General features: G+C 41.6%; 2 protein-coding genes across 2 annotated transcripts in view; one reads left to right on the top strand and one right to left on the bottom strand.

The window, feature by feature from the left end:
- Positions 1 to 1,332: 1,332 nt before the first annotated feature.
- On the bottom strand, positions 1,333 to 11,042 carry LOC104967832 (GTPase IMAP family member 8). Its single transcript, XM_010797365.1, has 6 exons — positions 10,440 to 11,042; positions 8,511 to 9,069; positions 7,213 to 7,310; positions 7,000 to 7,131; positions 4,373 to 4,963; positions 1,333 to 4,274 (listed from the first exon to the last, which is right to left on the bottom strand). Exons 1-6 carry the CDS (start codon positions 10,468 to 10,470, stop codon positions 4,201 to 4,203), a joined length of 1,485 nt encoding a protein of 494 aa, XP_010795667.1. The 5' UTR covers positions 10,471 to 11,042; the 3' UTR covers positions 1,333 to 4,200.
- A 660-nt stretch (positions 11,043 to 11,702) lies between these two features.
- adsl (adenylosuccinate lyase) overlaps positions 11,703 to 16,135 on the top strand; it is a 10,832-nt gene continuing 6,399 nt past the window's right edge. Inside the window, 2 exon segments of the mRNA XM_010797376.1 lie at positions 11,703 to 12,015; positions 14,813 to 15,016. Coding sequence (XP_010795678.1) covers positions 11,872 to 12,015; positions 14,813 to 15,016 — 348 coding nt within the window. The 5' untranslated portion in view covers positions 11,703 to 11,871.

Raw genomic sequence — 16,135 nt, 5'->3', positions numbered from 1 at the left:
ACACTCAGAGCTAACCTGTACTGGAGAGCACATGTGTTTTTAAAAAGCAGGAAATAAAAAAAGAACTCACCTTGTGATAAACCTACAAGAGAAAAAGCATTTGAGCTCCATACTATTTCAGAATTTAACTTTATCTCCGGTAGAATTCTGATCAGGCATTAGCTCCGCCTCATCTTTTTTTTTTTCAAGCTAAGGACCCAACATTGGCATTTCTCTANGAAAGACAGACAGACATCGAGATAGAAAGACAGACAGACAGACATATACATGGAAAGACAGATACACGGACAGACTGTCTTCTGTACTTTCTGCATGTAATACATGCAGAAAGTACAGAAGACAGTCTGTCCGTGTATCTGTCTTTCCATGTATATGTCTGTCTGTCTGTCTTTCTATCTCGATGTCTGTCTGTCTTTCTGTAACTATATTTTAGAGTTTAAAGCTTACTTTTACTCCACTACATTTATTTAATACCTTTAGTTACTTTACAGATCTGGACTAATGATGTGAAATATAATCAAGTGTTAAATCAGACTTTAGTTCCACATGGAGTAAATTCACAATCTACCCTGCAGTATACAAAGTCATTAAAACTAGCTGCACCTTTACCAGCTTTGAGAACACTTAAAGGGGACCTATCATGCCAAATGCACTTTGTGATGTCTTTTATACATAACTGTGTCCCTGGTGCGTCGGGGAACTCACGCAGCGTCAGAAAATAAAGCCCTCTCTCTTTTCCTCCGTACCCAAATCTTTTAAAAATTGGTGTACAACGAACGGATACAGATTTACATCTGTGACTGTCCATCCGCTCTCGACACACGCTTCACAAAAACTTCCTGGATTACTCGAACCGAGCTCCGAAGCCTCGGCGCAGTAACATCACAACCTGCTCTGCTCAACCCTGACAGTATGTCGTTAATCGGCTAATGTTCCTGTACAAAACGATACAGAGATTTCTATAATGTCAGTTTTATGGCTTTGAAAAAGGCCAAGACATGGCAAAGACAGACTAGGCAAGGCATGTTTTTATCCTATAGCCAAAACCCCGGTTTGCTCCTGAAGCAGTTGTTAATCCCGAGGCCCCTAGGCTATTTACCGGCTAGGAGTGAGGAGTCAGCATCAATTACGGTATTAAATAAAAATGCAATAAAAAAGGTTTTCAAAAATCACACAACCATAACAGGCCCTTGGATATAAAGTCATAAATATGACTGAAATATATTGGGCTAATGGTTACAGTTAAATGGGAGATTAGCTGCACACATGACCGAGCAAATGAAGAATATAAGAGGAGGAGATAATACGATAAAAATCTCAAAACACACAACATTATATATCCATATCTTTTATTGTCTGAGGATGAGCAAAACACTGATGTTGCAATCACCATTTAGGAAGGACAACACAGGAAGTAACATCACTTTGGCCACAGTAAAGTGGTAGAACTTACACAGTGTAAAATGCTTCGCAAAAAGCCGCACAACATAACATGTTTTACACTGTAAATATACACGGCATATACAATATATTCACAGGTGAGGTGGGACTCTAAGACTCCAAATGAATGTTTTCCTCATATCAAATTGTAAAGTCATGCTAGTCACTCAAAGTGCTGCGGTAGCCTACATCACTAGATGAAGCACAGAGTCAGTAAAGCACAGGGAAAGCAGTGTCAGTTTTTTTTATATTTAGACTACACCATTTGTAGAAAAAAACATTTCACAGCATGGCAGTGGTATCGGTCACATATTATATATACGGTTTTATTTGTACCTTTCAGAGTGTGAATTTTCTTTCGTCCACTTTTATCTTTTTTATTTTGCTGTAGAGGGATGTAATGAAACACCAGAAATTCACATTTAGCAAGAGTCAGAGGAATACGAAGTGAGGTTGCCTTCAACTCTATAGGCACCCGTTTATCTGCATGCGTTGTCTTAACATGCCGCTGAGAGCTGAGTATATATCTTTTTTTTTTCAAAACATCACTTTTTTAGACGTCTCACTGATGTAGAAAAAGGTAGTAAAAGCCCTATGAGAGCTCAAATGGTTCATGAGGTTATGTTGTTTCTGTAGCATGCGAAAGCTTGATGAAGCCTATAGGATACTGCCCTGCTGCATGGCTGCACAGTACTCCCACTCTCCCACTTTGATGCTGAGGCACGTAGCTGAATCTGCCTTGTCGATAAATGTATTGGATGCAGGATGACCAAAAAACAGTGAAGCAGAGCCAGCCCAAAGTTGCTCCGCAGGGATCTGAGACTGCACACAGTTTCAATTCAGCCTCTCCTGGAACTGTCCAGCGTGAACGCTACAGCAGAGGTGGGCTCAGAGTGATTTACTAAGATGGAATATTGTTTTTTCCAAGAACCAAAGGAACCAATTACAACCCAAGCGCAAACAGGGACTCTCTTTTACTTCCAGCTAACTACAGCAGATACTCAGAGAAAAGACTCCACTCTGAATTAATATGTGACTTACGTCTGCAGTTTTGCGTTAAGCGTTAATCAGCGTTTCTGTAAATGTACCAGATTTTGCCCTGGAGGAAGCAATTTAACCCTGACTCCCTGAGCAGAAACTAATCAAATGTTAATGATCATATTTGTAATATTGCTTATATCTAAATCCCTTAGTTTTTTCTTCTATTCAAAATGTAAATTCCAGTAAACATTTGAATTTTTTGTCACACTGTTCTTTTTTTGGATTTATATTCTTTCGTCCTCTTTCACTCAAACCATTTCCATTGAACCCTTTTTGATTCAAACTAATTCAAAGTGAATGACACTAATAATGGCACTTGATGTAGAAAGGGGTAACTAGTGTGAAATATATGTAGCGTTAACTACCTTGATGCGGTTCGTCTGGGTCTCTATTGACGGACACTGACGAACCGCGGTTATTTCTGGTATGCACCTTTCAAACCAATTACAGGTAGCGTACCTTTATGTGCAATTTTATTGGATAAAAAAACATTGTATTTCCTGTTTTGATGACTGGTAAACAAGTAGCCTATTTTCGCATTTACTACCGCTGAATTTGATGAATATACTGTTTGTCTGACCACAAATGACACATAATTAGCTAGCTAGCGCAACCCGGTAAACTGCCAGAAAGAAAGTCGTTCTCTGCTCCGTAGTTTTTTAGCGCATTAAGTGACGGATGGACCGCTTACAACCCATTTTATGTAACAAGATTAGCGTGAAAGCTCATTTGAATGAGCAAAACCAGCTAGCTTACTACACAGTCATTACATTAGTACAGTTTACAAAAGTGATACTTTAGCTAGCTAGCGCAACACGGTAGGAAACTGCCCGAAGATTAGCAGTCAGCTGCTCCATAGTTTCCTATCGCATGAGGTGACGTATTAACCGTTTACAATCCACCGTTGGCTCATTATCTGTGGCCAGAGATGCATGAACGCATGGTGAAATTAGCAAAACCAGCTAGCTAACTACACAGCCTCTAAATTAGTAAAAATGCACCAAATTGATATTTAAGCCACATACTCTAGTCACAGCATAGAGTACACAGTCAAGGCAACTGTATGAACAATTTGAATACAACCTTTACATCACCTTTTAACAACTTCTGGACTGTTTGAGTTTTGCCTTTGTGGACGCTAACTGACCTTTTAGAAGTTTGAAACAATGGCTTATCCTTGCAATGGTTTGATTGAGGAGCTAGGCCTTTAGGTGCAAACCCTCTCTTAGTCTTTCAACAACCAAAAGAGTCAAACTTAGTGCAGACATTAGTCCTACTGCCTAATCTTAGTGGTCATGATAATATTGTCTTTTTGGCTTTGATTTACTTGTATCAGTTGAATCTGAGGACATAGTTGGGATTATGAGTAATTCTTTACTCTGCAGTGTTGAAACAGGGTCTCTTAAGCAGCAGCAAATATCTGTGTACATGCTTGCGGACAGGGATCAGGCTCTGGTCCCTTGAAGCAGAAGCTGAATATTTCTCCTCCTCTTGGTTTGAGGAGATTTTGCACTTTCGGTCCGGGAAGAGCTTTTACTTAGCGATCAATTCAGTCTCTGTAACAAAAGAGCTACTATTAAGGAGACTCCCCGTTCCAAGCCATTTGTTTTCCTTTAAACTCTTTGGAATTGGAGTAGGATATCGAGAAGAGGTTTAAGTTACGTGAGGTGGTGTTTGGGCCTGTTGGAGACTTTCCACTTTCCATTGAGTGCGATGGTATCACTGAACCTGGCATCCTCGACAGTCGTCCTCAGGCTCCGTGTTGTCAGAGGAGTAAGAGCTCTCCTCACTCACTGTCAAACACAAGACGAATAATTAGAACAATATATAATAAGACTGTTTCAGTGATTAGACACAACCTTTAGACTTTAACACAAATGGTTTAACTTACACCACTCGGTCTGTATGGGGAGGAAGGCCTTGTCCCCGTTTTCTCTGATCATCTCCTCCATCTTATCCAGTAGCACTGACACACTCCTGTCCTTGCCAGGAATCTTACTGTCCAGGACGTGGTAATAGTTCCCGCAGAATTCAAGTAGTCTTTGCAGCTCCCGCCCGCCTCTAAGAATGTGCTCCTCTATGGGCGTGCGGCCAAGCCAATCACCACAACTGAACAGCACCATGGTGTGGAGGCACGCATTGTCCCCAAACAGAGTCTCTATGTGGGATAGGAGTGTCCGCCTCTTCCTGGCGGTGAGGGACGATACGACGGGAAGCACCAGCAGCAGGGTGTGGGGTCCGGGTCGCAGGAGGGCAGCTCCGCGCTGGGACTCCTGCCGGATGCGCTTCGGGGTCCGCCTCACCGAGAACCAGTCCCAGCCGGGGGTGTCGACGATTGTGATCCGACGGCCGGACACGAGAGCCTGCCTCCTCAAGCACAGCTCTGTCTCCTGACCCGACTCAAAGTACCGACGGCCCAGGATGGAGTTTCCAACCGAACTCTTTCCAACGCCCTTCCAGCCCAACAAGAGCAGTCTTAACTCTGTAGGATCAGAAAGACAGACAAAGAAAGAGTGGAATATTGAGCAAGAGATAGCGGGAAAAACAACATGAGATAATGAGAAATTGTCTAACTGTAAATCAAGAAATCTCTGTCAGTCTTTGTCAGTTTGTGTGCTTCGCATGTCTTTAGAACCGTTCATCCGATCCACTTCACACTTTGCAGAGTTTTGCGTGGGATCAAAGGGAGTGCCATTGAATGCTGTTCAATTTGGTGATGATTGCAATATAACAACTTTGTTGTTTGGCCTGTAACGTTTGAACCACAAGTCAAAGTCAAATAGTTTTCTTTTTTTCCCCTGGGTTCTTTGGGACTATAAACTGTACATGAGTAGTGGATGTAGTCCCTGTGATGTCACCCATTGGCCTTTGTAATAGAAACATATTGTACTCAATTGCTTACTTTAATAATATCATTGTGTGATTCTTATTTGCTAATGTTTATCTATATTTACTACTTCTCACACATCTTAGCTAAGCTTGGGAACATTGGTTACACTCTATGTGCACCAACAGTATGACTTTCAACTCAGGTGAACTGAGAACTTCCTGATATGGCCTCCCTAACTCCCTAAACTTCCAGAATGCTCCTTTCATTATCACCAAGCTTCACCCCTCCCTTTCTCCTCTCTCTGTGTTTACATATGCAACCCAAACTCTGCTCTTCGTCTTTCACTCTGCAGACTGTATGCTCTCTGTATGACTGACTGAACTTTCTTGTAAGAAATAAAACACGACAAAGACAGCTGAATGGTTTGATTCTCTATCCACATTTGATAAATACATTCCCACCACAGCCTTTGACTTATGGAGCACATTACAAACAAAATACATTTTAAGGTCACCTAAATCTTGCAATTACTTTTGTGAACTTGTAGCATGACAGGGAGAAAGTAAACACACCTACAGATTCCCTGAGAAAAAGGGGAGTGGCTAATCAAGCACCCCTGAGAGAAGCTGGAGGAAACCAATCAAGAAAATGATTGGCACCTGTGTGCTGTTAAAACGAGTCCGACGAAGGGACTGAAACACCTGACATTAAGTTAAAAAAAAAAATGAAGAAAATAAGTTAAGAGTGAAAATAATTACATTGTGCTTGTTCTTCATGCATATTTGCTTGGTTGGTTTTGTATATGCTCTGCAAGATTTATCCATCTGTCATATTGCCTTTGACTGTTTAAGTGTTTTATTTATTGAGGAACTATGTGAATGTATTTTGTACACATTTCATACACTTCATTCAGAGATAACCACCCACACACATCATTATGACTGATCTGCCACCTGCTTCAGGGTTGCCCTCAGTTTCACATGACCTAGAAGCCCCTGATGTTCAAACCCCAACATGTACTTATGGTGCAGGTAGTGCGCACTGTGAAAGGGTTAAAGTTGTGGAAAACACGGGACAACACCCAAACACTTCGATGCCCTGTAGTAGCAACCTGTCAATCTTTGCTACTACTCCAACCAAAGTTCAGCATTATCCCCATATTTAGTATGGAACATCGGAAATATATACAGAAAACATTCCAGATTAGGTCCCATTTGGCCCATAGTTGGCGTTGTAGCAGCATCTTTAATTATAAAGGAATTAATCCCTGTCTGTCTATGTATGTATGATTGTCCTCAGAATGTCTCGAGAACCATTGATCCAATCAACTTCACACTTGACGTTGTTTTGCTGAGAACCCAAGGGATTCAGTGTCGATTTTGAAGTCTATTGGATGAACGGTTCTCGAAATTGCTGTGGTAAGCACTTCCAGGGGCTGAGTAATTGGCCTGCGTGGTACAGGCATGCACTGCTCATGGCCTCCCTCCAACTGACCACTGCATTAGTTAGGAATAAAGAGAGAAATATTGATTGATAATGAGTAAGCTGTTTCCTGGAACACCAATACTGGAGTTTTGTTTTCTCTGGAGCAGCATTATGACAAGTGGCACTCATCTGTCTACTTCTCCACATGACTAACTCACTTGGACAAATGAATACACTCTGACACACACACGACCCCCTCATACCTCTGGGAGGTCCTCCGATCATCTGATCCCTCTGCCTCGCATGTTCCTCCATCCTCATCGTCTCCTCCTCCAGAGCTCGTCGGGCCTGCTCTTCCTCCAGTAAAATCAACTCGTTCACCTCAAAGTACCAGCCTGCGTGGCAGCAACAATAAATTATCCACTGTTCGCCCATTAATAATGCAAAACCTACTTAATATTAATGTCAAAACAAACCTTGGTTGTCAGTGATCATCTCCTCAACCTTTTCCATCAGCTCGGGAACCTGCGTGTTGTCTTCAGTTTCTTTACGAGTGTTATCAAAGGCATGATACCTGAAGGTGGAAAAAAAACGTGTTTCAGATTAAGTTCACTTTACTCAAGATGATGGGTCCTTCTCATGAATAAACAGTAATTTTCACTTTCAGTGGGCGTAGAGCTTTAACTTAGCAATCAGTTCGGACTTCGTAAACAAAAAATCTCCCCTGACTAGACTCTCTGTTCCAAGAGATTTGTTTTCCCCTGAGAATCTTTAGAACTGGTAAGTGGTGTTTGGACATGTTGGAGACTTTCCACTTTCCTTTTACTGCAGCTGGCCCTGAAATTAAAATATGAAAACTTGAAAAACAAAACAAAGACTGGCAATATCTTGGAGGTTATCACAGCTTAGGTTTGAAACTTAAACCCTCAAAATATAAAGTGAACATTGTAGGACTGGGTGTTTTACAATCTGAACTGTATGAATGACTACAAGTCAGAATATCTCCACCTCTGCAGCAATACTAAGCCGCCGGAGTACCCCTTAAATCTAAGTTTAATGGTTTATAACATGAGATGTGTACAGTTGGCGAGGCCAGCCTGTGAAAAAGGTGCTCCACCTACATTAACCACAATGCAACTTGGCCGTCCAAACCTCTGTCAGAGATAGGGTGTGTTATGCTAGTTGTAGATTCTGTTGCTCCATCCCCTCAGATTTAATCCATTTACAAACTTGTAGTCTTCAGCCCCAACTAAAGCTGACTCAAATTACATCTCTTAAAGCAATTAATCAGATTGGAAGCGTATTTTAACTGGACTAGGAAAAAAAGGGCCCTTTATCATACACGCAGTAGTACTCACCAAGAGCCGTACAGAGACTTTGACAATTGACAATGTCCATTTAACTGCTGCTACAACCACAATATTCAGTAATTATTCAAACAGCCAAGGGGTGGTTATGTTTTCGGTTTGGTTGGTTTGGCAGCAGGATTGCGTAAAAGCTATGGGCGACGTTTTAATAACACTTGGTGGAAGAGTGTAGCACAGGCCAAGAAAGAACCCATTACATTTAGAAGCAGATACACAAATTATTTTTCACTTTCATTAACATTGGGAGATAGTACATTTGTCCTTGGTGTAGGTCTTTGTTCTCTGAGTGCTCTTTTAGTTTGTGATTTGTTCCGCTTAAACTAACACAGACAAGACAGAGAAAGAGTGTCTTTGTTAAGGATCAATTTCCAGGGGAACTCAGAGAGAATGAAAGAGAAACATTGTACCTGCTGCCGCATCTCTCCACCAGCCACTGCAGGGCCTCTCCAGTGTTGGCGATGTGTTCCTCAATGAAGACCTCTTTAGGCAGCTTGTCCACCCCAGTAAAGACCACCATAGAATACCTCCAGGTCCCTCCTCCCAGGGCCCCCAGCTGCTCATCTGCTGCCCTCTTCTCGGTCTCCGTGAAGGGCTGGGTGACCGACACCACCAGCAGGATGGCGTGGGGTCCAGGAGGGCAGAGGATGGCCCCCATGCAGGGCCCCTCGCTGTCCAGGCTTTGCGGAGGCAGTGCTGGGTTCTCCGACTCGGCTCCGGCGTTCTCTTCGGGGTCGGGTTCTGTGTTTTCCACCACTGGGTCGCTGGGGATGGCCCATGGCGGGGTGTCCACCACGGTGACCCGCCGCCCGTAGATCTCCGTCTGACCCACGTTGCTGTGGGTCGTCTCCGTCGCAACATCGAAGACTTCATCTCCCAGGATGCTGTTGGCCGTGGAGGTCTTACCGGACTGAGGCCCCCCCAGGATCAGGAGTCTGCGCTCAGGGGGCTGTCGGCTTCTGGGGTCCCCTGTTGAAACACAGTGTGGTCAAATGTATCTCTGTTTGGCCCCTTTATTCAGTTGGATAACCTTTTGTGCTTCGGGTTAGGTAAATGGATTCACTTTGTTTTGGAGGTCCAATATGGAGCCTTGCCCGGGGCTGGAATTTGGCCGATAGTGTTTATTTGATAGATTGTCTACATTGTAATCTTTCACTGTCAATGTCTATATATTGTACATTTTAGTTCTGTTTTTGTATGTTGAGATGTTTCTATTTTAGGTTTATGTTTGTTTATTTTCTACTCTTTTTCATATTCAAATGATAACAATACCATATTTTAAAAAGCTGCTGTGACGAAACGTTTTACCAAATTGGTATTAACAAACAAAATCGTATCTTTATCTTACTTTCCTTTTTTCCCAGGTTTCTATATGAGGGCATGAATCCAGAGCTCAGGTGAGAGCGGTAACATACATTATTTTGTCCACACATACAGAACACTTTCTTTTGTTTGTCTCTAGTTATAGCAAGCTATTGAGGCTGTTGTATGTATACTTTGCTTTTCAATTAAACGTTTATCTCTTTGCTCCCTTTTTGGATCTCTTTTGAAGGCGTGTCTAACTGCAAACATCCTACCTGGAGACTCGAGTCTCGTTCGGTTCTAAGATTATATGTGAGGTTCCCCACAAGGATGTGTTGATTTTATTTTCTGACTTTGGCCCCTAGAGGAAATGATCCTGATCCTTTGGTTTGTTCTAATCTGTCTCCAAAGTTTGTTCTTGTCCAAGTTTTTTTGTGTTCTCCTGCATTCTTAGTACTCTAGTGTTTTCAATCTCCCCTGTATCCACTATCCTCACTCTCTAGATTTTCCTCTTCTTATCTGAGCTCCTTGTTACCTCATACCTCTTATACCTCCTTTTCCTCGCCCCCTCTTTCACTCTTGTCCTCATCCCCTTCTCTCCCCTTAATCTGTTCCTAGCTTTTGGAAAGAATTGGGTCAGAAAAGCGACAGACTTTGGACTCCTTCCAAAGAGAGTGACATGTGGACACAATATGATTTAGCAATCACATGAAGAGGATACATGTTTTGATAAACGGCGTCACAGATATGAATGTTCACCAGGAAGGCAAGAGGGTGGATGCCCGCTCTGTGTGAATATGTCAAGAGGGAGGAACATAGAGTGAGGAAAGTTAATTGATTTACCCCCATTACTCATCACTGCTGACACTTTCGATGGAAACACAGGAAGTTATTCCCAGCAACAGTTTCCCAGTATTGAGGATGTTTTGGTTGCGTGAACATGAAATGGCTGTGAGGGTTTACCCCGGATGCTGCTGTGACTGAATGATGAGTGATGGGGGCGGAAGGTGTGCAGCAAAGGATGAAAACCTACTCACCAGTGTCAGAGGCAGAGGACACAGCAGCCATCTTGTGTGTTGAACCTCTGGCTTCCTCCTCCTCGGCCCCCCTCCTCCTTCTCCTTCTCGCCTCCACGGTTGGATTCCTCTTTTAGCCTCTTCAGAAAGCGACGGATCCTGAGTGGTGTTTGAAAGGCTGGCAGCTCGAATGCTTCTCGACTCTCTCTTTCTCCCTTACCCTCATTCTACTGCAGTGTAACCCACTCTATCGTCTGTGTACCCCTGCCTCCCTCTGCCATTCAACCTCTCCGCCTCTTTCTCTTTAGTAAAACAAACCTATTACCCTCCACACCCCCTCAAAACCACTATGGCTCCTTTTTTTTCTCGTCCTTTCCCTTCTGCAGCTCTTCTCCTCGTCTCCCTTTTTTGTCTATTTTATCTGCCAGAGCTAGAGGGGAGAGATTGTGCAATGCAGGAGTCTGGTAGCCAAATCCACCCGTGCTGCAGCAGCTCCAAGAAGATGTCTCGTCATTTTTTTCCTGAGGAAATACAGAGAGCTGGTCCTCCCACTTGCTCGTATCACACAGCAGCAGCAGCAGCAGCAGCAGCAACAGCGTGGCACTGTATGCAGACTGCAGTCAGGAGGACAGATAGAAAGATGGATAGACAGAGAAAGAGAGGGAGAGAATGAAAGAGAATAAGGAAAGGAGGGGGGCAGAAAGGGAGCACTCTGTTCTCTGTTTACAGCTGGATGTATTCCCCAGCTGCTGCATCATCGTGCACAAACACAACTATTTATATGAAGCCTGCAGACATCAAAAACATTTTTGTGAAGCAGGGAGGGGATGTGGGCTATACGGCATGAATGAATTGAAATATTGATATAAGACATACAGCCAAAGCTTATATGATACATAACACCTTCAATAAATAGCATCTTATTGTGATACTTGCTATGAATTTAAAGCCCTGATTGTGAGTCATTTCTAACAGATGGTGGGTATACTCATTATAAATCACCCTGAATGTTTGAGCTCATCCTTGGCTCCTGAACAGGTTCATTATGCACGCTATATGGCGAGATACATTCAAGGACCCAAAATCACGTGTTTAACCAACATATGGTTATTATTTTCTTCATAGTGCATACATAATATTTTAAAACCTCTAAAATGTTCTAACCGTTGACGTACTCTCACGTAATGGGGCGTTGTTTCAACTCTGTTGCGTCCGGTTGCGTCGCAGCTGTTTTTAAACAAACACTTTAATTAGACTTGCCACTCTGCCGTAAACCGATAGAAAGTGTCGCACGCTGACCTCACGCCGTACGTCGTCGTGTACTGTCGCAAACCTCTCTCCATGTGATGCTACAATCTGCAGTCGGCTACTTCGGATGCTAGTGTGTGTGTGTGTGTGTGAAGGTGCAGAGCAGACTTTAGTGTTTTAGCAGACTAAACCCCGTTTAACAAACATGGAGGCAGCCGACGAGTTCATGAAGTACCGTTCACCACTGGTGTCCAGGTATGCTAGCAAGGAAATGGCCTACAACTTCAGTGACAGGAAGAAATTCACCACCTGGAGGAAGCTGTGGATCTATCTGGCCAAGGCTGAGAAGGTTTGACACATTGAAGCTGCAAAAATAACAAAGCTAGCTTGTGCCCTTTCTTGTTTATATGCACAATATGTCATGCTTTGTAAGTGAACTAAAGTTTGCGACCTTTAGAGAGCACTATCAAGTTCCCTCTATATATAGTTTTAAGGAGGGACAGCCTTTGGGAAGTTTCTGCATGATGCATGTCACTATAAGTGCTATCTCTGCTCCTTGTACCATACAACTGGGAACTAAACACATAATATAAAGTATCAAGACAATCTATAAAGGCAACAAATACAACAGTTTATCAGAAATCGTGTTATTTTTCAAGTTCAAAAGTTATACAACTCTCAGAAACCATGAATACATTTAGATTGTAACCTCACTTACAAACACAATGAACATTTACTTATTTAATCATACGTTTTAACTTCTAGTTATAGAGGAAAATGAGGTATATACAACTAAAAACGTGTACATTTGTATTTTAGTATACCAGATACTAATGGACTATTCTATAAGATGGAGTCTCGTAAGAAAACAGGTTATATTGAACTTCATTTCTGTTTTACACCAAATATCATGTTTGCGTTCTTTACAATGATAACCATTGACAGAAAATGTTGGCAAAAATCCACCAGCATCACTGCAACAAGCCATAAAAATGTTTCTGGTTTAGTTTTTTTGGCACTTATGCAATATACAGATTTATACATTGTCAAAGTCAAAGTCAGCTTTATTGTCAAAATTACTACATGTGTTATACATCCAGAAATCTCGAGATACCGTTTCCCGCAGTCCCACAGTGTGACATATATATACATAAAACAAAACAAAAAGGGCCTAGATAAACAGGGTATACAATTTTTTAAATGTTAATAATTTATTTAAAATGTTAAAAGTACAGTTTCAGTGCAGTAGCAGGTCCGCTTAAGTAGCTTCTTTAAATCTTCTTAACCTTCACTGTCTGACAGTATCACACATGCATATCCTCTGTATCAGTTTATAATATACATGCTCCATCAAATTGAAATATCCTGTATGTGCATTAACAGTTCCCCAAATACCTGACATATTTTAATTTGATTTGGAAACGTGTGGTCTCTATCACAATTCAAACTAATGAAAATGTGGGATTGAGCAATGTTTGGTATCACAGCCTGCAATCATGCCGTCATAGGTTATAAAAAAAAAAAGAAGCACCCTCTGGAACATGTTGACATTTAGCTTGCAGACGAAACAGTCACGTGATCTCTAAGGTCCATCAGCTCATGTTTAGCACACAGGCATCATCACATGCAGAAATGTGCTTAATATTCCTCTCTTAGCATCAAAAACACTCAAATCCTAATTCTGCAAATCTTATAATGACTTAAAGTGAATTCTGCATTAGCTCTATTAAAGCAGACAGGAGGGGGGTTAACTGGAGACAGACCCTCTCTCACATGCATCCCCTCACATGACCACACACTAATCCCAGCTGATCAGAGTCCGTCCTCTCTACATTTGGGATGTTATGTTATCTTGCTGCAGAGCTACGAGGCCTGTGGCTGCCTCTGTGCGGCTCGTGTGTGAAAATAGCATTTAGAGAATGTCCCAGTAACAGGATCCAGAACAACCCGGAGAGGCTGCGTGTTACAGTTACGTTTTTAATATTTCTTTATTCAGTCACTATTTATAGACTTTCTAACAGACTAACCTTTGACCTTTGACCTTTAGCCCTCCTTTAAAGTCCCTCTCAGTCTTACATTAAAGTGCCTAAAATGAAGGCCTAAAAATGTCTCGATAGCCTTAAATATGCTTTTCATTAGCCATATATATAATGCTCTTCTGTTCCGTTAATCTGCAGATAATTAAAACGCTTATCAGAATTTCTTTAAAGCAAATTCAAGCAAGTGCTTCACTATCAGCTTCTTAAGATTTAGTGTTTACTTTTAGCTAGATTTAGACTTGTTATTTATGATTATTCTATTATTTAAACATGTCAATAAATTCATGAACTTAAAGTAATTTTAGGGGTAACTTTAATTCATAGGCTTCTCGTTTTTGTTCATACTTCAAAGGCTTGAGTGTAACACAGAAATGGTTATTAAATGTCATTCTATGTGGTATTACAAACATTTAACTTTTTAAAATCCTGCTCAAACCCTGCCTTCAAAGCTTTTGTAAATTCTGTTTAGATTTGAACTTTAGCTGGATTACGACCTCATATAAATAACTATTACTTTTGTATTATTCAAACATGTCAATAAATACATTTTCTTAAGGTAATTCTGTGGCTTATTTTGATGCATAGGCAAAAATTGTTTCTTCAAATTTCTTCGAGTTTGTGTGCAAAATACAAATGATTATTACATGATACTCCATGTGGTCTTTAAACTCTTACATCTGCAGAAACCCTTTTGTCAATTCTGTTGTCCCATCACATGACTGCTTTATCCCGATAGAGAAACTTTAATCTAATCAGGATCTCACGAGGAGACACTGCAGAGAGGACAGAAGGAAAAGTCATCATCTGTTCAATCATCCCAAATCGACGTGATTATTTTAACCTAATAGAACAAGGACATCAAATCATAATACAATCCATGCTCTAATAACATTGGCTATCAGCAACCTCTTAATTCTTCCACTGCCACTACGTTTTTTTTGCACTAGTAAAAACTGGTAATATTTACATTAATGATGTGACCGTCTATGTTTCATGTTTCCTGTAGATATTTCATTTATTTTTTTACTGCAGTGTTAGTGTAGAGTTTTAATATTATGCTGCTGTCTTCATCACTCTCCTCCTCCTCCTCCTCCTCCTCGTCCTCAGGCTTTGGGTTTGACCATCACCGACGCCCAGATTGTGGAGATGGAGAGCCACGAAAAGGACATCGACTTCGCCATGGCGGCCGAGGAGGAACGTAAACTCCGACACGACGTCATGGCTCACGTCCACACCTTCGCTCACTGCTGCCCCACCGCCGCTCCCATCATCCACCTGGGCGCCACCTCCTGCTACGTGGGAGACAACACTGTAATTATTCCGTACATCGCACACTTTCTAATCAATAATGTCATATTTTATACTTTTTTTCTTTTTTTAACACTTTATTTATTGGTTTTTCCCACACATAACACAATAGCAGGAGACAATACAGAGTACCAATGCAGGTGCTGTATAAAAAGAAGTACGAAAAATATGACAATTATAATGAAAATAACATAAAAAGACCATTACAGTAATAACAATGACAAATAAACTTAAATATACAATGACATGATACATTGAGGAACTTTCTGACCACATATAAAGAATAAAATAAAAGCCTGGGACTGAGTGTTTGATAAAATGACAAACAGGAAACAGAGATAAGGGAGTTTTATGCTTTTACCAAATATTTGGTGGCTTGAATTTGATTAAAACATTATTGACAAAAGGGAGATAGGAAATGAATGGGGACATATCCTGCTCATGTTCAGGTTCATATCAGTATGTAGTGTCTCTACTGGGACATGTCTCCATGCTTTAATGTTCAAAAAGCTCTTTTTTTTCTCATACAGCCTGTGCTGCAGCACCTCTTTTCACCCTCTGTCTAAAACCAGAGCCCAGTCTGCTTTGATTGGTTAGCTGGCCGGCTCTGTTGTGATTGGTCAACCGCTTAGAGATGTCCCGCCCCTTAGCCTATCACGTACAATGTGTTTCAGCCAGTCACTATGTCCCTTTCTCATTTCTCTAATTCCCCTCCTCGACTCCTATCCTCGTGACTTAGTCCCGCCCACAGCAGATGCGAGCGGAGGAGTCGAGGAGGGGAACCGAGGAGAGAGGAGTGGAAGCAGCAGGCGGTTAGAGAAATGAGAACTCCTCTCCTCTGAGCGGTCATTTTAAAGAGACGTCCATTAATGATGACACAGCAGCCCTCTGTCTGATGGACAGATGTGTTCCTGACCACATATTTACTTTGATTCATTCACAGTGCGGTATAATGAGACAATAACAGGCCACAGATGCGGACACACACACATATATTTATATACAATTTCCGAATCAAACAAGTATGAGAGCACTCTCATAATAACGTAACACAATCAGAGACTGGATATATGAGTTATGGAAGTAAACAAAGGAGTCCAATGGAGGCGGTTAAGGCAGGCG

This window comes from Notothenia coriiceps, unplaced genomic scaffold (assembly GCF_000735185.1).
Source record: "Notothenia coriiceps isolate Sejong01 unplaced genomic scaffold, NC01 NC01_scaffold00002498, whole genome shotgun sequence".
NCBI lineage: Eukaryota > Metazoa > Chordata > Actinopteri > Perciformes > Nototheniidae > Notothenia > Notothenia coriiceps.
Note: the sequence above shows the minus strand (reverse complement) of the source record. Positions and strands in the feature narration are given on the sequence as shown.

Bases quoted from the DNA above. Each gene is read 5' to 3' on its own strand.
- LOC104967832 (XM_010797365.1), bottom strand. From the start codon at position 10,470: ATGGCTGCTGTGTCCTCTGCCTCTGACACTG. The intron at 9,070-10,439 runs GTGAGTAGGTTT...GTGTTTCAACAG, and splicing joins GTCCTCTGCCTCTGACACTG to GGGACCCCAGAAGCCGACAG. The intron at 7,132-7,212 runs GTTTGTTTTGAC...GCTGCCACGCAG, and splicing joins GATGATCACTGACAACCAAG to GCTGGTACTTTGAGGTGAAC.